This window comes from Oncorhynchus kisutch, linkage group LG16, assembly GCF_002021735.2.
Source record: "Oncorhynchus kisutch isolate 150728-3 linkage group LG16, Okis_V2, whole genome shotgun sequence".
Classification (NCBI taxonomy): domain Eukaryota; kingdom Metazoa; phylum Chordata; class Actinopteri; order Salmoniformes; family Salmonidae; genus Oncorhynchus; species Oncorhynchus kisutch.
This window is the reverse complement of record NC_034189.2, coordinates 9,255,471-9,283,370: the sequence shown is the minus strand read 5'-3', so window position 1 is coordinate 9,283,370 and position 27,900 is coordinate 9,255,471. Positions and strand designations below refer to the sequence as shown.

Sequence of the window (27,900 nt, the reverse complement as noted above, 5' to 3'; positions counted from 1 at the left end):
TTGAGCTGTGGTGGGTTATTAGTGTTGTTGAGGTGTTATTAGTGTTGTTGAGGTGTTATTAGTGTTGTTGAGGTGTTATTAGTGTTGTTGAGCTGTGGTGGGTCATTAGTGTTGTTGAGCTGTGGTGGGTTATTAGTGTTGTTGAGCTGTGGTGGGTCATTAGTGTTGTTGAGCTGTGGTGGGTCATTAGTGTTGTTGAGCTGTGGTGGGTCATTAGTGTTGTTGAGCTGTGGTGGGTTATTAGTGTTGTTGAGCTGTGGTGGGTCATTAGTGTTGTTGAGCTGTGGTGGGTCATTAGTGTTGTTGAGCTGTGGTGGGTTATTAGTGTTGTTGAGCTGTGTTGGGTTATTAGTGTTGTTGAGCTGTGTTGGGTTATTAGTGTTGTTGAGCTGTGTTGGGTATTAGTGTTGTTGAGCTGTGGTGGGTCATTCGTGTTGTTGAGCTGTGGTGGGTCATTAGTGTTGTTGAGCTGTGGTGGGTCATTAGTGTTGTTGAGCTGTGGTGGGTCATTAGTGTTGTTGAGGTGTTATTAGTGTTGTTGAGCTGTGGTGGGTCATTAGTGTTGTTGAGCTGTGGTGGGTTATTAGTGTTGTTGAGCTGTGGTGGGTCATTAGTGTTGTTGAGCTGTGGTGGGTTATTAGTGTTGTTGAGCTGTGGTGGGTCATTAGTGTTGTTGAGCTGTGGTGGGTCATTAGTGTTGTTGAGCTGTGGTGGGTTATTAGTGTTGTTGAGCTGTGGTGGGTCATTAGTGTTGTTGAGCTGTGGTGGGTCATTAGTGTTGTTGAGCTGTGGTGGGTCATTAGTGTTGTTGAGCTGTGGTGGGTTATTAGTGTTGTTGAGCTGTGGTGGGTCATTAGTGTTGTTGAGCTGTGGTGGGTCATTAGTGTTGAGCTGTGGTGGGTCATTAGTGTTGTTGAGCTGTGGTGGGTCATTAGTGTTGTTGAGCTGTGGTGGGTCATTAGTGTTGTTGAGCTGTGGTGGGTCATTAGTGTTGTTGAGCTGTGGTGGGTCATTAGTGTTGTTGAGCTGTGGTGGGTCATTAGTGTTGTTGAGCTGTGGTGGGTCATTAGTGTTGTTGAGCTGTGGTGGGTCATTAGTGTTGTTGAGCTGTGGTGGGTCATTAGTGTTGTTGAGCTGTGGTGGGTTATTAGTGTTGTTGAGCTGTGGTGGGTTATTAGTGTTGTTGAGCTGTGGTGGGTCATTAGTGTTGTTGAGCTGTGGTGGGTCATTAGTGTTGTTGAGCTGTGGTGGGTCATTAGTGTTGTTGAGCTGTGGTGGGTCATTAGTGTTGTTGAGCTGTGGTGGGTCATTAGTGTTGTTGAGCTGTGGTGGGTCATTAGTGTTGTTGAGCTGTGGTGGGTCATTAGTGTTGTTGAGCTGTGGTGGGTCTATCTCCTGTAGTACATTTCTGCTGTTTTATTGAACTATCATCTTTGAGATGTTTGTTCTCAGGACTCCATTGTGAATGAGACACTGGTCTCAACTGGGATCCCGTGAATAAATAAAAAGTTCAGTAAAAAATAACAAAATGAATCTATCAGTACTATCTATCTATCTATCTATCTATCTATCTATCTATCTATCTATCTATCTATCTATCTATCTATCTATCTATCTATCTATCTATCTATCTATCTATCTATCTATCTATCAGGGGAAACTTCATTCTGGAGCAAGGTGCAATAATAGTCTCACAGCATCATCAGCAAATCGTCGTCGTGGGAACAGAGGGGTGTGGCGGTGGCCCGGGGGTCTGGGGTCATGGTGAGGGTGGGGCGAGACATCTTAGAGGGAGGAGGGGCTGAGGGGAGGGGCGCCACGGTGGCCCTGACTCTCCTGTTACCCCCCTGGAACTGACGACCCTGCTGCTGCTGCTGAGGGGGATGGAGGGAGGAGATAGAGAGGAAGGAGTAAGTTCCTGTGTATTGTGTGGGAGAGAGAACAAACACCGTTGTAAATACAACTCATATTTATGTTTATTTATTTTCCTTTTTGTACCTTAACTATTTGCACATAATATGACATTTGTAATGTCTTTATTCTTTGGATGTACATTTTTATTGTTTATTTCACTTTTGTATATTATCTAAACTTAGCAAAAAAAAGAAACGTCCCCTTTTTCAGGACCCTGTCTTTCAAAGACTACAGGACGGACAGCTGATCGTCCTCACAGTGGCAGACCACAATGTAACAACACCTGCACAGGATCGGTACATCTGAACATTACACCTGCGGGACAGGTTCAGGATGGCAACAACAACTGCCTGAGTTACACCAGGAATGCAATCCCTCCATCAGGGCTCAGACTGTCGGCAATAGGTTGAGAGAGGCTGGACTGAAGGCCTGTTGTAAGGCAGATCCTCACCAGACATGGCCTATGGGCACAAACCCACCGTCGCTGGACCAGACAGGACTGGCAAAAAGTGCTCTTCACTGACGAGTAGCGGTTTTGTCTTACCATGGGTGCTGGTCGGATTTGCGTTTACCGTCGAAGGAATGTTACACCGAGGCCTGTACTCTAGAGCAGGATCGATTTGGAGGTGGAGGGTCCATCATGGTCTGGGGCAGTGTGTCACAGCATCATCGGACTGAGCTTGTTGTCATTTCAGGCAATCTCAACGCTGTGCGTTACACAGAAGACATCCTCCTCCCTCATGTGCTACCCTTCCTGCAGGCTCATCCTGACATGACCCTCCAGTATGACAATGCCACCAGCCATACTGCTCGTTCTCTGCGTGATTTCCTGCAAGACAGGAATGTCAGTGTTCTGCAATGGCCAGCGAAGAGCCCAGATCTCAATCCCATTGAGTACATCTGGGACCTGTTGGATCAGAAGGTGAGGGCTCGGGCCATTCCCCCTAGAAATGTCCGGGAACTTGCAGGTGCCTTGGTGGAAGAGTGGGGTAACATCTCACAGCAAGAACTGGCAAATCTGTTGCAGTCCATGAGGAGGAGATGGACTGCAGTACTTAATGCAGCTGGTGGCCACACCAGATACTGACTGTTACTTCTGATTTTGACCCCCCCTTTGTTCAGGGACACATTATTCAATTTCTGTTAGTCACATGTCTGTGGAACTTGTTCAGTTTATGTCTCAGTTGTTGAATCTTGCTTGTTATGTTCATACAAATATTTACACATCTTAAGTTTGCTGAAAATAAACGCAGTTGACAGTGAGAGGACGTTTATTTTTTTGCTGAGTTTAGTTCACTTGCTCTGGCAATGTTAACATGTTTTCCCGTGCCATTAAAGCCAGAGAGAGGGAGAAAGACAAAGTCACTGTGTATTTCACATTACAAATCGATTTTGTTATTTGCGAGAAAGGGAGTGGAAAGAGAAAGTGACAGAGAGAAAAACAGAAATAGACGAGAGGTGAGATACTGTTAAGGGGGAGGAGAGAGAGGCAGACCTGTCTGTCAAGAGACGACAGGCTATGTGCACACTGCCCACAAAATGAGTTGGAAACTGAGCTGCACTTCCTAACTTCGTGCCAAATGTATGACCATATTAGAGACACATATTTCCCTCAGATTACACAGACCCACAAAGAATTTGAAAACTAATCCAATTTTGATAAACTCCCATATCTACTGGGTGAAATACTACAGTGTGCCGTCACAGCAGCAAGATGTGTGACCTGTTGCCACAAGAAAAGGGCAACCAGTGAAGAATAAACACCATTGTAAAACACAACCCATATTTATGTTTATTTATTTTCCCTTTTGCACTTTAACTATTTGCACATTGTTACAAAACTATATATAGACATAATATGACATTTGAAATGTCTTTATTCTTTTGGAACTTTTATGAGTGTAATGTTTACTGTTCACTTTTTATTGTTTATTTCACTTAAGTTAATTATCTATTTCACTTGCTTTGGCAATATAAACATATGTTTCCCATGCCAATGAAGCCCTTTGAATTGAGAGAGGTCAGGGGGAGAGAGTGAATTACATGATCTATTTGCATTGCAGGAGACCTTATCAGAGATGACCCATAAAGCTCGCTCACACACACACACACACACACACACACACACACACACACACACACACACACACACACACACACACACACACAACCAAATGACCCGATCAGGAAACACTATGGGCTGTAGTAATAGCTGAAAGCGACATGTATGGCATGATAATGAGTGACTAGGAGTTCATAGCACCAACAGACTGGCAACTCAGGCTAAAAAGAATACCTAAGAATTGACTAAAAAAGAAGAAGTCTATTGGTTGTGAGGTAATCATTGGAAGACACAGAGAAGTCTCCACGGTAACGGCCGGGTGACAGTTCCAGTTCCGCTCTCTCTCTCGTCTCTCTGACCCAGATTGAGACAGGGCGATTCGATTCGCTCAATCACTCCTCTAATACAATGAAATCACCCTGGAGACAGAGTGTGTGTGTGTGTGTATGAGTGACTGTATGTTTGAGTGAGTGAGTGAGTGAGTGCATGTGTGCGTGCATACGTGTGAGAAACCTTTGATACATATGTCTCTGAAGTCAAGAAGTAAAATACTGCCATCTAGTGCATACTTTCAGAAGCAAAATTATCAGCTATATCATAATACAACATCTATATCATCTATATAATTTATATAGTCTATCATTTATATAATCTATAACATCTATATCATAATACAACATCTATATCATCTATATAATCTATATAATCTATAACATCTATATCATAATACAACATCTATATCATCTATATCATCTATATAATCTATATAATCTATAACATCTATATCATAATACAACATCTATATCATCTATATAATCTATAACATCTATATCATAATACAACATCTATATAATTGATATAGTCTATATAATTTATATAATCTATAACATCTATATCATAATACAACATCTATATCATCTATATCATCTATATAATCTATATAATCTATAACATCTATATCATAATACAACATCTATATAATTGATATAGTCTATATAATTTATATAATCTATAACATCTATATCATAATACAACATCTATATCATCTATATCTATATAATCTATATAATCTATAACATCTATATCATAATACAACATCTATAACATCTATATCATCTATATAATCTATATAATCTATAACATCTATATCATAATACAACATCTATATCATCTATATCATCTATATAATCTATATAATCTATAACATCTATATCATAATACAACATCTATAACATCTATATCATAATACAACATCTATATCATCTATATAATCTATATAATCTATAACATCTATATCATAATACAACATCTATAACATCTATATCATAATACAACATCTATAACATCTATATCATAATACAACATCTATATAATTTATATCATCTATATAATCTATATAATCTATATCATTTATATCACCTATATAACCTATATCATCTATATAATCTATATAATCTATAACATCTATATCATAATACAACATCTATAACATCTATATCATAATACAACATCTATATAATCTATATCATCTATATAATCTATAACATCTATATCATTTATATCACCTATATAACCTATATCATTTATATAATCTATATAATCTATAACATCTATATCATAATACAACATCTATAACATCTATATCATAATACAACATCTATATAATCTATATCATCTATATAATCTATAACATCTATATCATTTATATCACCTATATAACCTATATCATTTATATAATCTACATCATAATACAACATCTATATCATTTATATAATCTATAATTTATATAATCTATATCATAATATAACATCTATATAATCTATATCATAATATAACATCTATATAATCTATATCATAATATAACATCTATATAATCTATATCATAATATAACATCTATATAATCTATATCATAATATAACATCTATATAATCTATATCATAATATAACATCTATATAATCTATACAATCTACATCATCTATATCATTTATATCACCTATATAACCTATATCATTTATATAATCTATATCATAATACAACATCTATATCATCTATATTTTTATTTTTTTAACCTTTATTTTACATTTATCATTTATATAATCTATATCATAATACAACATCTATCTAATCTATATCATAATACAACATCTATATAATTGATATAATCTATCATTTACATCATCTATATCATAATACAACATCTATATAATCTATATCATAATACAACATAAACTATATCATAATATAACATAATCTATATCATAATACAACAAGGAAGTAATACTACGTGTATGTTGTGTAGTAAGCTGTTAGTAGCCCATGTGCCTCACCCTAATAAATTGGTCTATTTTCACCTCTTAATTTCACCTACTGTTCTGACTTGGTGGTGAACATGTAGCCTATAACCTGTTTTTGAGAAATATAATCATTGAATATTGTAAGAGCTTTCATTGTCTGCTTCTAGGCCCCCTTTATTTATCCTACGGTTCTGACTTGGTGTACAGGGAGAACACTGTAAAAACAGCCCATGTTCTGAATTTTGTCGGCTGTACATTTCAAAAGTGCAGAACAAATAGTTACATTGACTACGTCCGTCCTAGCTCGCTCATTAATGTCTTAATCGAAATTACGGATTGCCTCTTATCCGCTTGTCGTCCCCTTATGCCATAGTTTGTACATCTCAATTGTCAGTAGAAACCACATTTGTTTAAGCAAGTCAGCCATATCAGCTATGTTTTGTAAATGAGGCTGAATGAACCGGTATAGTTCAATTAACGTGTTGTTTAGTGTTGTTGCTTTGCTGGCATGTATCCCACATTTTTTTTGTTGCCCCACCAAGATTTACACACTAAAATCGCCACTGCACAGAGATACCGTGACGAGATCCTGAGGCCCATTGTCATGCCATTCATCTGCGGCCATCACCTCATGTTTCAGCGTGATAATGCACAGCCGCATGTTGCAAGGATCTGTACACAATTCCTGGAAGCTGAAAATGTCCCCGTTCTTCCATGGCCTGGAAACTCCCCAGACATGTCACCCATTAAGCATGTTTGGGATGCTCTGGATCGACGTGTACGACAGCGTGTTCCAGGTCCCGCCAACATCCAACAACTTCGCACAGCCATTGAAGAGGAGTGGGACAACATTCTAAAAGCCACAATTAACAGCCCGATCAACTCCATGTGAAGGAGATGTTTCGCGCTGCATGAGTCAAATGGTGGTGAGACCAGATACTGACTGGTTTTCTGATCCAATCCCCTTCCTTCTTTTAAAGGCGTCTGTGACCAACAGAAGCATATCTGTATTCCCAGTCATGTGAAATCCATAGATTAGGGCCTAATGAATTTATTTCAATTGACTGATTTCCTTATATGAATTGTTACTCAGTAAAATCTTTGAAAAATCGTTACATGTTTCGTTGATATTTTTTGTTGTTGAGTGAATGTTATTACACTACAATCAAGTTGAAACAGAACAAACAGCTCAAGTACAACCATGAACTTTGACCCCAGTCATAAATGTCCAACGGTTAAACTAATCATTCACCAGGAACACATCATAAGCAGAGAAAAAGATGGTTCTGTGGTCATAGAAAAGGAGAAACAGAGTTAAGGATCGTTAGTAGTAGACTGAACAGGGACAAACAAACCTGTCTTGGCTGTCGAGCGGGTGTAGTTGACGGGCCCACTGCTGGCCGTGGTTGGTCCCTCCGGGCAGTCTGTTGGGGTCTGTAGGGGAAATGACAGATCAACTGTTGTATTGTAGTAAGGGTGGTGACAGCAGTCCCCTGTATGGATATGAGGGTGGTGACAGCAAGTACCTGTATGGATATGAGGGTGGTGACAGTAGGTACCTGTATGGATATGAGGGTGGTGACAGCAGTCACCTGTATGGATATGAGGGTGGTGACAGTAGGTACCTGTATGGATATAAGGGTGGTGACAGTAGGTACCTGTATGGATATGAGGGTGGTGACAGCAGTCACCTGTATGGATATGAGGGTGGTGACAGCAGTCACCTGTATGGATATGAGGGTGGTGACAGTAGGTACCTGTATGGATATGAGGGTGGTGACAGCAGTCACCTGTATGGATATGAGGGTGGTGACAGTAGGTACCTGTATGGATATGATGGTGGTGACAGCAGTCACCTGTATGGATATGAGGGTGGTGACAGTAGGTACCTGTATGGATATGAGGGTGGTGACAGTAGGTACCTGTATGGATATGAGGGTGGTGACAGTAGGCCCCTGCTCCTTAGGTGCTGGTAGAGGTTACTCCTCAGAGAGAGAGGGTTGAAGAGAGACTCTTCTTCTAGCTGACCCACACAACTCTGATGAGAGAGAAGAGAGAGAGAGATCTTTTTATTTTTAAATTCATTTTATTTCACCTTTATTTAACCAGGTAGGCTAGTTGAGAACAAGTTCTCATTTGCAACTGCAACCTGGCCAAGATAAGGCAGAGCAGTGTGACACAGACAACAACACAGTTACACATGGAGTAAACAATAAACAAGCCAATGACACAATAAACAAGTCAATGACACAGTAGAAAAAAAAGAAAGTCTATATACAGTGTGTGCAAAAGGCATGAGGAGGTAGGCAATAAATAGGCCATAGGAGCGAATTATTACAATTTAGCAGATTAACACTGGAGTGATAAATGAGCAGATGATGATGTGCAAGTAGAGATACTGGTGTGCAAAAGAGCAGAAAAAAAAACTATGGGGATGAGGTAGGTAGATTGGGGGGGCTATTTACAGATGGACTATGTACAGCTGCAGTGATCGGTTAGCTGCTCAGATAGTTGATGTTTAAAGTTGGTGAGGGAAATAAAAGTCTCCAACTTCAGCGATTTTTGCAATTTGTTCCAGTCACTGGCAGCAGAGAACTGGCAGGAAAGGCGGCCAAATTAGGTGTTAGCTTTGGGGATGATCAGTGAATTATACCTGCATCCAGTTTGCTGAGTAGAGTGTTGGAGGCTATTTTGTAAATGACATCGCCGAAGTCGAGGATCGGTAGGATAATCAGTTTTACTAGGGTAAGTTTGGCGGCGTGAGTGAAGGAGGCTTTGTTGCGAAATAGAAAGCCGAGTCTAGATTTGATTTTGGATTGGAGATGTTTAATATGAGTCTGGAAGGAGAGTTTACAGTCTAGCCAGACACCTAGGTATTTATAGTTGTCCACATATTCTAGGTCGGAACCGTCCAGGGTAGTGATGCTTGTCGGGCGGGCGGGTGCGGGCAGCGAACAGTTGAAAAGCATGCATTTGGTTTTACTAGCGTTTAAGAGCAGTTGGAGGCAACGGAAGGAGTGTTGTATGGCACTGAAGCTCGTTTGGAGGTTAGTTAGCACAGTGTCCAAGGAAGGGCCAGAAGTATACAGAATGGTGTCGTCTGCGTAGAGGTGGATCAGGGAATCGCCCGCAGCAAGAGCGGCATTGATATATACAGAGAAAAGAGTCGGCCCAAGAATTGAACCCTGTGGTACCCCCATAGAGACTGCCAGAGGTCCGGACAACAGACCCTCTGATTTGACACACTGAACTCGGTCTGCAAAGTAGTTGGTGAACCAGGCGAGGCAGTCATTAGAGAAACCAAGGCTATTGAGTCTGCCGATAAGAATACAGTGATTGACAGAGTCGAAAGCCTTGGCCAGGTCGATGAAGACGGCTGCACAGTACTGTCTTTTATCGATGGCGGTTATGATATTGTTTAGTACCTTGTGCGTGGCTGAGGTGCACCCGTGACCGGCTCGGAAACCGCATTGCACAGCGGAGAAGGTACGGTGGGATTCGAAATGGTCAGTGATCTGTTTATTAACTTGGCTTTCGAAGACTTTAGATAGGCAGGGCAGGATGGATATAGGTCTGTAACAGTTTGGGTCTAGGGTGTCACCCTCTTTGAAGAGGGGGATGACCGTGGCAGCTTTCCAATCTTTAGGGATCTCGGACGATACGAAAGAGAGGTTGAACAGGCTGGTAATAGGGGTTGCAACAATGGCGGCGGATAGTTTTAGAAAGAGAGGGTCCAGATTGTCAAGCCCAGCTGATTTGTACGGGTCCAGGTTTTGCAGCTCTTTCAGAACATCTGCTGTATGGATTCGGGTGAAGGAGAAGCTGGGGAGGCTTGGTGAGTAGCTGCGGGGGGGGAGGAGCTGTTGGCCGGGGTTGGAGAAGCCAGGACGAAGGCATGGCCAGCCGTTGAGAAATGCTTATTGAAATTTTAGATTATCATGGATTTATCAGTGGTGACCGTGTTACCTAGCCTCAGTGCAGTGGGCAGCTGGGAGGAGGTGCTCTTGTTCTCCATGGACTTTACAGTGTCCCAGAACTTTTTGGAGTTAGAGCTACAGGGTGCATATTTCTGCTTGAAAAAGCTGACCTTAGCTTTCCTAACTGACTGTGTGTATTGGTTCCTGACATCCCTGAACAGTTGCATATCGCGGGGACTATTTGATGCTATTGCAGTCTGCCACAGGATGTTTTTGTGCTGGTCAAGAGCAGTCAGGTCTGGAGTGAACCAAGGGCTATATCTGTTCTTAGTTCGGCATTTTTTGAACGGGGCATGCTTATCTAAGATGGTGAGGAAATTACTTTTAAAGAATGACCAGGCATCCTCGACTGACGGGATGAGGTCAATATCCTTCCAGGATACCCGGGCCAGGTTGATTTGAAAGGCCTGCTCGCAGAAGTGTTTTAGGGAGCGTTTGACAGTGATGAGGGGTGGTCGTTTGACCGCGGACCCATAGCGGATACAGGCAATGAGGCAGTGATCGCTGAGATCCTGGTTGAAAACAGCAGAGGTGTATTTGGAGGGCAAGTTGGTCAGGATAATGTCAATGAGGGTGCCCGTGTTAATGGATTTAGGGTTGTACCTGATGTGTTCCTTGATGATTTGTGTGAGATTGAGGGTATCTAGCTTAGATTGAAGGACTGCCGGGGTGTTAAGCATATCCCAGTTTAGGTCACCTAACAGAACAAACTCCGAAGCTAGATGGGGGGTGATCAATTCACAAATGGTGTCCAGGGCATAGCTGGGAGCGGAGGGGGGGTCGATAGCAGGCGGCAACAGTGAGAGACTTATTCCTGGAGAGGTACATTTTTTAAATTAGAAGTTCAAACTGTCTGGGTATAGACCTGGAAAGTATGACAGAACTTTGCAGGCTCTCTCTGCAGTAGATTGCAACTCCTCCCCCTTTGGCAGTTCTACCTTGACAGAAAATGTTGTAGTTGGGTATGGAAATCTCAGAATCTTTGGTGGCCTTCCTAAGCCAGGATTCAGACAAGGCAAGGACATCAGGGTTGGCGGAATGTGCTAAAGCAGTGAGTAAAACAAACTTAGGGAGGTTTCTGATGTTGACATGCATGAAACCAAGGCTTTTTCGATCACAGAAGTCAACAAATGAGGGTACCTGGGGACACACAGGGCCTGGGTTTACCTCCACAAGAAAGAGACAAAGAGAGAGACATTTGTAATGCCTTTATTCTTTTGGAACTTCTGTGAGTTTAATGTTTACTGTTCATTTTAATGTTTTTTCCCTTTTGTTTATTATCTATTTCACTTGCTTTGGCAATGTATGTTTCCCATGCCAATAAAGCCTTACATTGAATTGAAATTGAGAGAGAGAGAAAGAGAGATGAGAGACATACAGAGAGAGAGAGTGTGTATGTATATTTAGTCATAGTAAAACAGGTGATTTATCTACAGTCTGTACCTGTATGGTGGTGAGTGCATCAGGTGGGGGGTCCTGATTTGAGACAGGCAGTTGGCAGGGCAGCAGCATCTCTCTGTTTGCCACAGGTTTGAGGAGGAGGGAGAGAGAGGCAGAGGGCTGAAGGAGGTAGTGGCAACACACACCAGAACCAATAGAACTGGAACCAATCGGCTCTGAACGCACCAGTAGGAACCAGTCACGAGCCTGGAAAGAGAGAGGGAGCATTGAGGAGGAGGGAGAGAGAGAGAGAAAGAGAGCAGAACAGACCACCCCAGACCATGACCATGGCCTCGACATCACAGCAGGACAGACAAATGAAGAAACCCAGGGGATCACAACCTCTCTGAGCACCCTCCCTGTCAGCTACCCCCCCTGTCAGCCACCCTCCTGACAACCATCCCTGTCAGCCACCCTCCTGACAACCCTCCCTGTCAGCCACCCTCCTGACAACCCCCCCTGTCAGCCACCCTCCTGACAACCCTCCCTGTCAGCCACCCTCCTGACAACCCCCCCTGTCATCCACCCTCCAGACAACACTCCCTGTCAGCCACCCTCCTGACAACACTCCCTGTCAGCCACCCTCCTGACAACCCCCCCTGTCAGCCACCCTCCTGACAACCCTCCCTGTCAGCCACCCTCCTGACAACCCCCCCTGTCAGCCACCCTCCTGACAACCCCCCCTGTCAGCCACCCTCCTGACAACCCCCCCTGTCAGCCACCCTGATAGTCCTCCTGACAACCCCCCCCCCTGCCAGCCACCCTGATAGTCCTCCTGACAACCCCCCCTGTCAGCCACCCTGATAGTCCTCCTGACAACCCCCCCTGTCAGCCACCCTGATAGTCCTCCTGACAACCCCCCCTGTCAGCCACCCTGACAACCCCCCCATCAGCCACCCTGATAGTCCTCCTGACAACCCCCCCCCTGCCAGCCACCCTGATAGTCCACCTGACAACCCCCCCCCCGTCAGCCACAAAAGTTAATATTATGTGTAAATAGTTAAAGTACACAAGGGAAAATAAATAAGCATAAATATGGGTTGTATGTACAATGGTGTTTGTTCTTCACTGGTTGCCCTTTTCTTGTGGCAACAGGTCACAAATATTGCTGCTGTGATGTAACACTGTGGATTTTCGTTTATCAAAATTGTGTTTGTTTTCAAATTCTTTGTGGGCCTGTGTAATCTGAGGGAAATATGTGTCTCTAATATGGTCAGACATTGGACAGGAGGTTAGGAAGTGCAGCTCAGTTTCCACCTCATTTTGTGGGCAGTGAGCACATAGCCTGTCTTCTCTTGAGAGCCATGTCTGCCCACGGCGGCCTTTCTCAATAGCAAGGCTATGCTCACTGAGTCTGTACATAGTCAAAGCTTTACTTAAGTTTGGGTCAGTCACAGTGGTCAGGTATTCTGCCACTGTGTACTCTCTGTTTAGGGCCAAATATCATTCTAGTTTGCTGTTTTTTTGTTAATTCTTTCCAATGTGTTAAGTAATTATCTTTTTGTTTTCTCAGGATTTGGTTGGGTCTAATTGTGCTGCTGTCCTGGGGCTCTGTAGTGTGTGTTTGTGTTTGTGAACAGACCCCCAGGACCAGCTTGCTTAGGGGACTCTTCTCCAGGTTCATCTCTCTGTAGGTGATGGCTTTGTTATGGAAGGTTTGGGAATCGCTTCATTTGAGGTGGTTGTAGAATTTAACGTCTCTTTTCTGGATTTTGATAATTAGTGGGTATCGGCCTAATTCTGCTCTGCATGCATTATTTGGTGTTCTACGTTGTACACGGAGGATATTTTTGCAGAATTCTGCATGCATCGTCTCAATTTGGTGTTTGTCCCATTTTGTGAAGTCTTGGTTGGTGAGCGGACCCCAGACCTCACAACCATAAAGGGCAATGGGCTCTATGACTGATTCAAGTATTTTTAGACAGATCCTGATTGGTAAGTCAAATTTTATGTTCCTTTTGATGGCATAGAATGCCCTTCTTGCCTTGTCTCTCAGCTCGTTCACAGCTTTGTGGAAGTTACCTGTGGCGCTGATGTCTGTCTCTCTCTCTCTCTCTCTCTCTCTCTCTCTCTCTCTCTCTCTCTCTCTCTCTCTCTCTCTCTCTCTCTCTCTCTCTCTCTCTCTCTCTCTCTCTCTCTCTCTCTCTCTCTCTCTATATATATATATATATATATATCTCTCATCATCCCTCGTTAACTTTCCCTCCCTCCCCCCTACTGACCCGGAGTGTGTGACAGAGAGCATGGAAGAGGTGATGGTTTCTCTCCATCTCATCCCAGTCCATTTGCCAACAGGTGGTAGGCCTGAGGATCAAATTAAACTTTATTTAAGTGCATTTCAATTTGCAAAACACTTTTTTATTTTATTTTTTATACTGTAAAACAATGAAATGAAAAGACGCCGATAATAAGTAAAAGAAGATTAAACACAAATAAAACATTTAATGAAATGATTGAATAAAGGCTAAAAACTTGGTTTAAAAACCTCAGTGGACCTCAGTCCATCTCACCTGATGATGAGGGGCAGGCCGTACAACACACTCTCACACACACCGTCTGCACGCAGTGTCCTGCAACATACACATTAATACAGTAGACACACAGTGTCCTGCAACATACACATTAATACAGTCTGCACGCAGTGTCCTGCAACACACACATTAATACAGTCTCCACGCAGTGTCCTGCAACATACACATTAATACAGTAGACACGCAGTGTCCTGCAACATACACATTAATACAGTCTGCACACAGTGTCCTGCAACACACACATTAATACAGTCTGCACGCAGTGTCCTGCAACACACACATTAATACAGTCTCCACGCAGTGTCCTGCAACATACACATTAATACAGTAGACACGCAGTGTCCTGCAACATACACATTAATACAGTAGACACGCAGTGTCCTGCAACATACACATTAATACAGTAGACACGCAGTGTCCTGCAACATACACATTAATACAGTCTGCACGCAGTGTCCTGCAACACACACATTAATACAGTCTCCACGCAGTGTCCTGCAACATACACATTAATACAGTAGACACGCAGTGTCCTGCAACATACACATTAATACAGTCTGCACGCAGTGTCCTGCAACATACACATTAATACAGTAGACACACAGTCTGGAAGCAGTGTCCTGCAACACACACATTAATACAGTAGACACACAGTCTGCACGCAGTGTCCTGCAACACACACACATTAATACAGTAGGCACACAGTCTGGAAGCAGTGTCCTGCAACACACACATTAATACAGTAGACACACAGTCTGCACGCAGTGTCCTGCAACACACACATTAATACAGTAGACACACAGTCTGGACGCAGTGTCCTGCAACACACACGTTAATACAGTAGACACACAGTCTGGACGCAGTGTCCTGCAACACACACATTAATACAGTAGACACACAGTCTGCACGCAGTGTCCTGCAACACACACACATTAATACAGTAGACACACAGTCTGGAAGCAGTGTCCTGCAACACACACATTAATACAGTAGACACACAGTCTGCACGCAGTGTCCTGCAACACACACATTAATACAGTAGACACAGTCTGGACGCAGTGTCCTGCAACACACACGTTAATACAGTAGACACACAGTCTGGACGCAGTGTCCTGCAACACACACATTAATACAGTAGCCACACAGTCTGCACGCAGTGTCCTGCAACACACACGTTAATACAGTAGACACACAGTCTGCACACAGTGTCCTGCAACACACACATTAATACAGTAGACACACAGTCTGGACGCAGTGTCCTGCAACACACACACATCCTCCATAGTTGTTTTGCATCTGATTTACATACACGTGTGTGTGTGTGTTTGTGTGTTTGGTTTTGGAAAAATAATGATTATAATTTACATAGCGATGAGCCAACCGTCCCCAGTGGTGACATCATAGGACAATACATCCTCTCATGCTCACCTTGGGACTGTGTGTGTGCGTGTGTGTGTGCGTGTGTGTGTCTGTGTCTGTGTGTGTGTGTGCGTGTGTCTGTGTGTGTCTTTGTAAAATAATTACGTCAGGCATTCAGGTAAACAGGTCTCTGTGTGTGTGTGTGTGTGTGTGTGTGTGTGTGTGTGTGTGTGTGTGTGTCTGTGCGTGTGTCTGTGTCTGTGTGTGTGTGTCTGTGTGTGTGTGTCTGTGTCTGTGTCTGTGTGTGTGTGTGTGTCTGTGCGTGTGTCTGTGTCTGTGTGTGTGTGTCTGTGTGTGTGTGTCTGTGTGTGTGTCTGTGTAATATAATTACGTCAGGCAATCAGGTAAACAGGTCTCTGTGTGTTTCAATAACAACCTTTCATGAAACCATCCGTGATGCATTCAGGTTCTGTTCACAATAGTCCAACTGTTTATGTGTCAATGTGTGTGTCAGTGTGTGTTATTGAAATGAGTGTGTGTTACAGACATGTGTGTGTCAGTGTGTGTAATTTAAATGTGTCTGTATGTGTCAGTGTGTGTTATTGAAATGTGTGTGTGTGTGTTACAGACTTGTGTGTGTCAGTGTGTGTTACAGACGTGTGTGTGTGTGTTACAGACTTGTGTGTGTCAGTGTGTGTTACAGACGTGTGTGTGTGTGTTCTATGTGAGTAATGAGCATGGTTCCTCATAGATCCAAACATTTCAAAGCCACTCTACAAATTAGGCTAAATTTAAATGGTTTAATTACATTGGGATAGCGATAAGCATTACATTTCAAAACGAGTAAAAGTGTGTGTGTGCATGAGTGTGTTCGCATGAGTGTGTGGCGTGTGTGTGTGTCCCACAGCCCTAGGCCATGTATCCATGTCTGGTTATGAATGAGTCCATTCTTTGTAGTTCTGGAATGCCCAGGCCGACCAATCACATCAAAGTCTGCTTTGTTCTGAAGACACAGTGAGATGTGTTCATCGCTATGTTTTAATGGGGCAGAAATGGACACTTTAACATGTCTGTGTGTGTCATGATTTTAGGCTGCAACGCTCTCTCTCTGTGTCTCTCTCTCCCTCTGTGTCTCTCTCTCTCTCCCTCTGTCTCTCTCTCTGTGTCTCTCTCTCTCTCCCTCTGTCTCTCTCTCTCTGTCTCTCTCTCTCCCTCTGTGTCTCTCTCTCTCTCCCTCTGTCTCTCTCTCTCTCCCTCTGTCTCTCTCTCTGTGTCTCTCTCTCTCTCCCTCTGTCTCTCTCTCTGTGTCTCTCTCTCTCTCCCTCTGTCTCTCTCTCTGTGTCTCTCTCTCTCTCCCTCTGTCTCTCTCTCTGTGTGTCTCTCTCTCTCCCTCTGTGTCTCTCTCTCTCTCTGTCTCGCTCTCTGTGTCTCTCTCTCTCTCTCTCACTCTGTCTCTCTCTCTCACTCTGTCTCTCTCTCTCTGTGTCTCTCTCTGTGTCTCTCTCTGTGTCGCTCTCTCTCTCTGTGTCTCTCTCTCTCTCTCTGTGTCTATCTCGGTCTCTCTCTCTCTCTCTCTGTGTGTCTCTGTCTCTCTCTCTCTCTCTCTCTGTCTGTCTCTCCCTCTCTCTGTCTCTCTGTCAGTCTCTCTCTCTCTCTTACTTGATGACTCTGAGTCTCTGAGGCGGAGGGCTCTGATTGGCCAAGCCCTTGCCTGACACCAGGAAGTCCTTGGTGCTCTCCGTCTTGACCCCAAGGTCAGGGATCAGAGGTAAGAGGGCGGGGCTTAGGAGACGCTCCTGCATGTCACACTTCACACACACTGCAGACAGGGACAGATGGACAGAGAGAGAAAGAGAGGGGGGGTATGAGTGATGGGGAGAAAGTGGAGAAAAAGAGGGGATAGAGACAGAAAAGAGAGACAGAGAGAAACAGAGGGAGACAAGAGGAAACATACAGAGACAAGAGGAAACATACAGAGAGACAAGAGGAAACAGAGGGAGACAAGAGGAAACATACAGAGAGATGAGGAAACAGACAGAGAGAAACAGACAGAGAGACAAGAGGAAACAGACAGAGAGACAAGAGGAAACAGACGGAGACAATAGGAAACAGACAGAGAGACAAGAGGAAACAGACAGAGAGACAAGAGGAAACAGACAGAGAGAAACAGACAGAGAGACAAGAGGAAACAGACAGAGACACAGACAGAGACAGAGACACAGACAGAGAGACAAGAGGAAACAGACAGAGAGACAAGAGGAAACAGACAGAGACAAGAGGAAACAGACAGAGACAAGAGGAAACAGACAGAGAGACAAGAGAAAACAGACAGAGAGACACAGACAGAGACACGAGGAAACAGACAGAGAGACAAGAGGAAACAGACAGAGAGACACGAGGAAACAGACAGAGAGACAAGAGGAAACAGACAGAGAGACAAGAGGAAACAGACAGAGAGACAAGAGGAAACAGACAGAGAGACAAGAGGAAACAGACAGAGAGACAAGAGGAAACAGACAGAGAGACAAGAGGAAACAGACAGAGACAAGAGGAAACAGACAGAGAGACGAGAGGAAACAGACAGAGAGATGAGAGGAAACAGACAGAGACAAGAGGAAACAGACAGAGAGACAAGAGGAAACAGACAGAGAGACAATAGGAAACAGACAGAGACACGAGACAGAGACAAGAGGAAACAGACAGAGAGACACAGACAGAGAGACAAGAGTAAACAGACAGAGAGAAACAGACAGAGAGACAAGAGGAAACAGCAGAGACAATAGGAAACAGACAGAGACACGAGACAGAGACAAGAGGAAACAGACATAGAGAAACAGACAGAGAGACAAGAGGAAACAGACAGAGAGACAAGAGGAAACAGACAGAGACAAGAGGAAACAGACAGAGACAAGAGGAAACAGACAGAGACAAGAGGAAACAGACAAGAGAGATGAGAGGAAACAGACAGAGACAAGAGGAAACAGACAGAGAGATGAGAGGAAACAGACAGAGACAAGAGGAAACAGACAGAGAGATGAGAGGAAACAGACAGAGACAAGAGGAAACAGACAGAGAGACAATAGGAAACAGACAGAGAGACACAGACAGAGAGACAAGAGTAAACAGACAGAGAGAAACAGACAGAGAGACAAGAGGAAACAGCAGAGACAATAGGAAACAGACAGAGAGAAACAGACAGAGAGACAAGAGGAAACAGACAGAGAGACGAGAGGAAACAGAGAGAGACGAGAGGAAACAGACAGAGAAACGAGAGGAAACAGACAGAGACTAGATGAAACAGACAGAGAGACAAGAGGAAACAGACAGAGACAAGAGGAAACAGACAGAGAGATGAGAGGAAACAGACAGAGACTAGATGAAACAGACAGAGAGATGAGAGGAAACAGACAGAGACAAGAGGAAACAGACAGAGAGACAATAGGAAACAGACAGAGACAAGAGGAAACAGACAGAGAGACACAGACAGAGAGACAAGAGTAAACAGACAGAGAGAAACAGACAGAGAGACAAGAGGAAACAGCAGAGACAATAGGAAACAGACAGAGAGAAACAGACAGAGAGACGAGAGGAAACAGAGAGAGACGAGAGGAAACAGACAGAGAGACGAGAGGAAACAGACAGAGAGACAAGAGGAAACAGACAGAGAGACACAGACAGAGAGACAAGAGGAAACAGACAGAGACAAGAGGAAACAGACAGAGACAAGAGGAAACAGACAGAGAGACACAGACAGAGAGACAAGAGGAAACAGACAGAGAGACACAGACAGAGAGACAAGAGGAAACAGACAGAGAGACGAGAGGAAACAGACAGAGACAAGAGGAAACAGACAGAGACAAGAGGAAACAGAGAGAGAGACACAGAGAGAGAGACAAGAGGAAACAGACAGAGACAAGAGGAAACAGACAGAGACAAGAGGAACAGACAGAGAGACAAGAGGAAACAGACAGAGAGACAAGAGGAAACAGACAGAGAGACAAGAGGAAACAGACAGGGAGACAAGAGGAAACAGACAGAGAGACAAGAGGAAACAGACAGAGAGACAAGAGGAAACAGACAGAGAGACAAGAGGAAATAGACAGACTACTACCTGGACTAGCTCTCTGTCCATGACTAGGTGTAGTAATCTCTCCCTGTAGTCCAGGTGGTAACAACAGGTGGAGTTGTTCCTTCTTCCCGCCCTGGTCATGAAGCCACGCCTTCAACACCATCTCCATGGCAATCACACTGTTCTCTACATGCTGCAGGTCGATCTCTGTACCTAACATCAGACTGGCTGGGGGAGGGAGGGAGACGGGGGGGGAGAAAGAGGTGAATATGGAGATAGGGGGAGAGAAAGAGAGAGGGGGATGAATATGGAGATAGGGGTAGAGAAAGAGAGAGGGGGATGAATATGGAGATAGGGGGAGAGAAAGAGAGAGGGGGATGAATATGGAGATAGGGGGAGAGAAAGAGAGAGGGGGGATGGAGATAGGGGGAGAGAAAGAGAGAGGGGGATGGAGATAGGGGGAGAGAAAGAGAGAGGGGGATGGAGACGGGGGAGAGAAAGAGAGAGGGGTGGAGACAGGGGGAGAGAAAGAGAGAGGGATGGAGACAGGGGAGAGAAAGAGAGAGAGGTGAATATGGAGATAGGGGGAGAGAAAGAGAGAGGGGGATGAATAAGATAGGGGGAGAGAAAGAGAGAGGGGGATGAATATGAAGATAGGGGGAGAGAAAGAGAGAGGGGGGATGAATATGGAGATAGGGGGAGAGAAAGAGAGAGGGGGATGAATATGGAGATAGGGGGAGAGAAGAGAGAGGGGGATGAAGACGGGGAGAGAAAGAGAGAGGGGTGGAGACAGGGGGAGAGAAAGTAGAGAGGGGATGAATAAGTAGGGGAGAGAAAGAGAGGGGGATGAATATGGAGATAGGGGGAGAGAAAGAGAGAGGGAGGAGAGAAGAGGGGGAGGGAATGAAGACGGGGGAGAGAAAGAGAGAGAGGTGATATGGAGATAGGGGGGAGAGAAAGAGGAGGGGGGATGAAGACGGGGGAGAGAAAGAGAGAGGGGGTGGAGACAGGGGGGAGAGAAAGATGAGAGGGGTGGAGACAGGGGGAAGAGAAAGAGAGAGGGGTGGAGAAGGGGGAGAGAAAGAGAGAGAAGGAAGGGTGGAGACAGGGGAGAGAAAGAGAGAGAGGGATGAATATGGAGATAGGGGGAGAGAAGAAGAGAGAGGGGGATGGAGACGGGGGGAGAGAAAGAGAGGAGGGTTGTAGACAGGGGGAGAGAAAGAGAGCAGGAGGGATGTAATATGGAGATAGGGGAGAGAAAGAGAAGAGGGGTGGAGACAGGGGGAGAGAAAGAGAGAGGGGGATGGAGATAGGGGAGAGAAAAGATGAGAGGGGTGGAGACAGGGGGAGAGAAAGAGAGAGGGGGATGGAGACAGGGGGAGAGAAAGAGAGAGAGGGATGGAGACGGGGGGAGAGAAAGAGAGAGGGGGATGGAGACAGGGGGAGAGAAAGAGAGCGGGATGGAGACGGGGGAGAGAAAGAGAGAGGGATGGAGACGGGGGGGAGAGAAAGATGAGAGAGGGGGAGAGATGAATAGAACAATAGATAGAGAACAGTATCTATCTCCTGCAGGTCGTTGTCAGGGCTCTGTTTAAAGCAGATTCGCACTTGCATCACCTAACAACTAGAGGGCAGTAAAGCCCAGCTTTTGCAGCCCAAACAGGCGTTCTTGAGTTAGCCAAACAGAGCATGAGTTGAGTTTGCCAACAGAGCATGAGTTGAGTTAGCCAACAGATCATGAGTTGAGTTAGCCAACAGAGCATGAGTTGAGTTAGCCAACAGAGCATGAGTTGAGTTAGCCAACAGATCATGAGTTGAGTTAGCCAACAGAGCATGAGTTGAGTTAGCCAACAGAGCATGAGTTGAGTTAGCCAACAGAGCAATGAGTTGAGTTAGCCCAACAGAGTGTTCAGAAATCACCATGGAGATGATCATACAGGATATAGTGTACTATAGAGAATGGCCAACAGACGTACACTGAAGAGTCTCCAAAAGACTGACTTACATTACGGCCAAGAAACCACGACGTAGGCCTGGAGTGCCTGGATACAGCCCTTAGCCGGGGTATATTGGCCATATACCGCAAACCTCCCGAGGTGCCTTATTGATATTATAAACTTGTTACCAATGTAAACAGAGCAGTAAAAATACATGTTTTGTCATACCCGTGGTATACGGTCTGATATAACACGGCTGTCAGCCAATCAGCATTCAGGGCTCAAACCACCCAGTTTATAATAGCCATTTAGTACTAGGCAGTGTCTTCCATCCTCTCAAACAGCACTCTATTCCCTACATAGTGCTGTGCTCCTCTGGCTGAAAGCAGTTGCACTACATAGGACATAAGATGCAGTTTGAGACTGATATTCTTGTAGAGAGCAATACCCAGGTACATTCAGGTCTGACAGGTAAGTTCTCCCGTCCAATTTCCCTTTTCTCTCATTCAGTTCTCCATTCTGGTTTCTCTTTTCCTCTCTCCCCCTCCCTATCTCTGCCCCCCCCTTCTCTCTCTCCCCCCTCCCTATCTCTGCCCCCCCTCTCTCTCTCCCCCTCCCTATCTCTGCGCCCCCCCCGCCCCTTCTCTCTCTCCCCCTCCCTATCTCTGCGCCCCCCCGCCCCTTCTCTCTCTCCCCCTCCCTATCTCTGCCCCCCCCATCTCCCCCCCCCTTCTCTCTCTCCCCCTCCCTATCTCTGCCCCCCCCTTCTCTATCTCTGCCCCCCCTTCTCTCTCTCCCCCTCCCTATCTCTCTCCCCCTCCCTATCTCTGTCCCCCCCCTTCTCTCTCTCCCCCTCCCTATCTCTGCCCCCCCCTTCTCTCTCTCCCCCTCCCTATCTCTGCCCCCCCCTTCTCTCTCTCCCCCTCCCTATCTCTGCCCCCCCCTTCTCTCTCTCCCCCTCCCTATCTCTGCCCCCCTTCTCTCTCTCTCTCTTCCATGTATTCTCTACAGAGAGGCATTCAATATTTGTGTGTGTGTGTTAGGGACTTAGCCTGCTACGACACTGATTGACGGGTTCCCATAATGTATCTGCACTCAGTGCTCCACACACACACACACACACACACACACACACACACACACACACACACACACACACACACGAGAGGAATCAAATTTGATTTGATTTGACACACACACACACCTTACTCAGGGCAACAGGAAAGTATGGGCTAGAGATCATAAATCCCTATGCGTGTTTCTGGCCCAAAAGAAGTGCACTATGTCATTGACTAATGTGACTCTCCCTACCCGATCGACAAGTCAAATCGCTTTCTGAAACGTCTGTGTGTGTCTCTTCTAATGTTAGTCTACAAGAGCCCTGTGAGAGCCCTAATGTATAGAATAGGGGATACTGGTGGAATCTTAAATAGTACCCTATAGTAGTGCACTACTTTTAACCAGGGGCTCTATAGGGAATAGGGCGCCAAAAATAGGGAACAGGGTGCCAGATTTGGGACACGAGCAAGGTGTCATAAATAGGGAACAGGGTGCCAGATTTGGGACACGGGCAAGGTGCCATTTGAGATGCAAGCCTATGTCGTTGACCCTCCCTACGGATTCACACACGTCGGATATCCCTTCTAAAGCGCTCCTCTTGTCAGGATCGACCGTGACAGAGGTGCTGACTAGAGGACACACACATACTATATTAAATGTACCCACACGTCTGACGGGGCTACGTCCCAAATGGCACCCGATTCCTGCACAAGCAGGGTCTATAGGGCTGTGGTCAAAAAGAAGTGTCCTTTATAGAAGGGTAGGGCGCCAGCTGGGATACATCACAGGAATCTGATTTGTCTCTGTTTGCTCTTTAGGGGTTAAATGGGTCGTGCCCAGACTGCTGAATAGGCACTACCGCAAACAAATAGATGTCTGTGAAAAGGGCTGCATAAATGTATCGACAACTGATTGATTGATGATTGATAAGCAACATCTTTATTGAACCACAACGACGCAATAACAACAGGAGGTTCCCAATACTGCCTGTCATCACTTCTGTTATGTACTAGGCCTAATCAATACAGTTAAAGATCAATAGGCATGATCTACAATTAGTACACCTGTGTGTGTGTGCGCGTGTGCGCGTGTGCGTGTGGGTGATGGCAAGTGTAGAGGATGTAGAGAGGAGGAAGAGGATGTAGAGAGGATGAAGAGGATGAAGAGAGGATGTAGAGGATGTAGAGAGGATGAAGAGGATGAAGAGAGGATGTAGAGGATGTAGAGAGGATGAAGAGAGGATGTAGAGAGGATGAAGAGGATGTAGAGAGGATGTGGAGAGGATGTGGAGGATGTAGAGGATGTAGAGAGGATGTGGAGGATGTAGAGAGGATGTAGAGAGGATGAAGAGAGGATGTAGAGAGGATGTAGAGGATGAAGAGAGGATGTAGAGGATGAAGAGGATGTAGAGGATGAAGAGAGGATGTAGAGGATGAAGAGGATGTAGAGAGGATGAAGAGGATGTAGAGGATGAAGAGAGGATGTAGAGAGGATGAAGAGAGGATGTAGAGAGGATGAAGAGAGGATGTAGAGGATGAAGAGGATGAAGAGGATGTAGAGAGGATGAAGAGGATGTAGAGGATGAAGAGAGGATGTAGAGGATGAAGAGGATGTAGAGAGGATGAGAGGATGTAGAGAGGATGTAGAGAGGATGAAGAGGATGTAGAGAGGATGAAGAGGATGTAGAGAGGATGTAGAGGATGTAGAGAGGATGAAGAGGATGTAGAGGATGAAGAGAGGATGTAGAGAGGATGTAGAGGATGAAGAGGATGTAGAGGATGAAGAGAGGATGTAGAGAGGATGTAGAGGATGAAGAGGATGTAGAGAGGATGAAGAGGATGTAGAGGATGTAGAGAGGATGTAGAGAGGATGAAGAGGATGTAGAGAGGATGAAGAGGATGTAGAGAGGATGTGGAGGATGTAGAGAGGATGAAGAGAGGATGTAGAGGATGAAGAGAGGATGAAGAGAGGATGTAGAGGGTGAAGAGAGGATGTAGAGAGGATGTAGAGAGGATGAAGAGAGGATGTAGAGAGGATGTAGAGGATGAAGAGAGGATGTAGAGAGGATGTAGAGGATGAAGAGGATGTAGAGGATGTAGAGAGGATGTAGAGAGGATGTAGAGAGAATGTAGAGGATGTAGAGAGGATGTAGAGAGGATGTAGAGAGGATGAAGAGAGGATGTAGAGAGGATGTAGAGAGGATGTAGAGAGGATGAAGAGAGGATGTAGAGGATGAAGAGAGGATGAAGAGAGGATGTAGAGAGGATGTAGAGAGGATGAAGAGAGGATGTAGAGAGGATGTAGAGGATGTAGAGAGGATGTAGAGAGGATGTAGAGGATGAAGAGAGGATGTAGAGAGGATGTAGAGGATGAAGAGAGGATGTAGAGATGATATAGAGAGGATGAAGAGGATGTAGAGAGGATGAAGAGAGGATATAGATGATGTAGAGAGGATGAAGAGATGATGTAGAGGATGAAGAGAGGATGTAGAGAGGATGTAGAGGATGTAGAGAGGATGTAGAGAGGATATAGAGGATGTAGAGGATGTAGAGGATGTTGGATGTAGAGGATGTAGAGGATGTTGGATGTAGAGGATGTTGGATGTAGAGGATGTAGAGAGGATGAAGAGAGGATGAAGAGAAGAGTGAAGACAACAAAACTATGAAATACCATATATGGAGTCATGCAGTAACCAAAAAAGCATTATTATTTTATTCTATGTAGAAAATAGTAAAAATGAAGAATAACCCTTAAATGAGTAGGTGTGTCCAAACTTTTGACTGGTACTGTACATATATGTTGTATTTACAATGGTGTTTGTTCTTCACTGGTTACCCTTTTCTTGTGGCAACAGGTCACAAATCTTGCTGCTGTCAAAAATGGATTTGTTTTCAAAATCGTTGTGGGTCTGTGTAATCTGAGGGAAATATGTGTCTCAAACATGGTCATACATTTGGAAGGAGGTTAGGAAGCTCAGTTTCCACCTCATTTTGTTGGCAGTGTGCAAATCAAATCAAATCAAATTTATTTATATAGCCCTTCGTACATCAGCTGATATCTCAAAGTGCTGTACAGAAACCCAGCCTAAAACCCCAAACAGCACATAGCCTGTCTTCTCTTGAGAGCCAGGTCTGCCTTCGGCAGCCTTTCTAAATAGCATCTCTCTCTCTCCCTCCCCCTCTCCCTCCCTCCATCAGTCCTTTCCTCTCTATTTTGCGTTAGAGAACTTTAAGTGCTCATCCACCACAACATCCTCCCATCTCCGTCTGGATAGGAGGAAGAACAACTCTCAGCCTGCTTTTATGACATGCAAAAGCTTCCTCTACCAAACAGAATGTGTGTGTTTTGTGTGTGTGTATGTGTGTGTTGTGTATGTGTGTGTTGTGTGTATGCAGACTCAACTGTCTAACAGCATGCACGCTAAAATAACACATACTAAAAACTGTAGACTTTTCAACCTTTTGAAAATACGATCGAGTGATCGATGAACAGCACTCAACCCTGTCCGGTTGAAGTTGCTCAACAAGAATGAGAGGTGTGTGTGTGTGTGTGTGTGTGAGAGCGTGTGTCCATGCATGTCATAAAAGCAGGGAGGGGGGTAATCTTCTCTGAAAAGATGAATAGATCATTGATCGTTTCTAAGAAGAAACCTTTGAGTCCTCTTACTGAGAGATTCACCACACGAGGCAACGACAGGAAAGTGAACCTCACAGTCATCAGAGTGAATTGTGCCTTGGGGCTAATAGCACAAAGGAGCCATGAAGAGAGAGGCTGGATAATAACACTGAACTGGAAAATGGCTGCCGTTTAACAAGGGGTCAACATGAAGGGTTATTTAGTTCATTCTGTTGGAGAGACAGAGAGAGAGAGAGAGAGAGAGAGAGAGAGAGAGGAGGGGTGGAGCAAAGAGAGTAGTGTTGTCACGATACCGTTTTACCAACGATACAATACCACGATCATACAATATCACGATACCAACGATACAATACCGGTATCATAAAATATCACGATACCAATGTTTTACCAACGATACAATACCACTATCATACAATATCGCGATACCAACGATACAATACCACTATCATACAATATCACGATACCAACGATACAATACCGCTATCATACAATATCACGATACCAGCGTTTTTCCAACAATACAATACCACTATCATACAATATCACGATACCAACGTTTTACCAACGATATAATACCACAATCATACAATATCACGATACCAACGATACAATACCGTTATCATACAATATCACGATACCAACGTTTTTCCAACGATACAATACCACTATCATACAATATCACGATACCAACGTTTTACCAAGGATACAATACCGGTATCATACAATATCACGATACCAACGTTTTACCAACGATACAATACCACTATCATACAATATCACGATACCAACGTTTTTCCAACGATACAATACCACTATCATACAATATCACGATACCAACGTTTTACCAAGGATACAATACCGGTATCATACAATATCACGATACCAACGTTTTTACCAACGGTACAATATCACGATACCAACGTTTTACCAACGATACAATACCACTATCATACAATAACATGATACCAACGTTTTACCAAAGATACAATACCCCTATCATACAATATCACGATACCAACGTTTTACCAACGATATAATACCACTATCATACAATATCACGATACCAACGTTTTTCCAACGATACAATACCACTATCATACAATATCACGATACCAACGTTTTACCAACGATACAATACCGGTATCATACAATATCACGATACCAACGTTTTACCAACGATACAATACCACTATCATACAATATCACGATACCAACGTTTTTCCAACGATACAATACCGGTATCATACAATATCACGATACCAACGTTTTTACCAACGATACAATATCACGATACCAACGTTTTACCAACGATACAATACCACTATCATACAATAACATGATACCAACGTTTACCAACGATACAATACCACTATCATACAATATCACGATACCAACGATACAATACCACTATCATACAATATCACGATACCAACGTTTTACCAACGATACACTACAGGTATCATACAATATCACGATACCAACGTTTTGCCAACGATACACTACATGTATCATACACTATCACGAAACCAACCTTTTACCAACGATACAATACCGGTATCAAACAATATCACGATACCAACGTTTTACCAACGATACACTACAGGTATCATACAATATCAC

General features: G+C 44.2%; 1 protein-coding gene across 2 annotated transcripts in view; it reads right to left on the bottom strand.

Moving 5' to 3' along the window:
• Positions 1–1,410: 1,410 nt before the first annotated feature.
• The window catches only part of m1ap (meiosis 1 associated protein), a 62,306-nt gene continuing 35,816 nt past the window's right edge, over positions 1,411–27,900 (bottom strand). Inside the window, exons 6-13 of one of the 2 annotated variants that reach the window (XM_031791733.1) lie at positions 19,691–19,876; positions 17,239–17,398; positions 14,200–14,259; positions 13,912–13,993; positions 11,693–11,896; positions 8,195–8,310; positions 7,628–7,706; positions 1,411–1,874 (exon numbers count right to left, since the gene is read on the bottom strand). In XM_031791733.1, coding sequence (XP_031647593.1) covers positions 1,692–1,874; positions 7,628–7,706; positions 8,195–8,310; positions 11,693–11,896; positions 13,912–13,993; positions 14,200–14,259; positions 17,239–17,398; positions 19,691–19,876 — 1,070 coding nt within the window. In that variant the 3' untranslated portion in view covers positions 1,411–1,691. The remainder of the gene's footprint in view (positions 1,875–7,627; positions 7,707–8,194; positions 8,311–11,692; positions 11,897–13,911; positions 13,994–14,199; positions 14,260–17,238; positions 17,399–19,690; positions 19,877–27,900) is intronic. The other variant, XM_031791734.1, reaches the window with a different exon arrangement.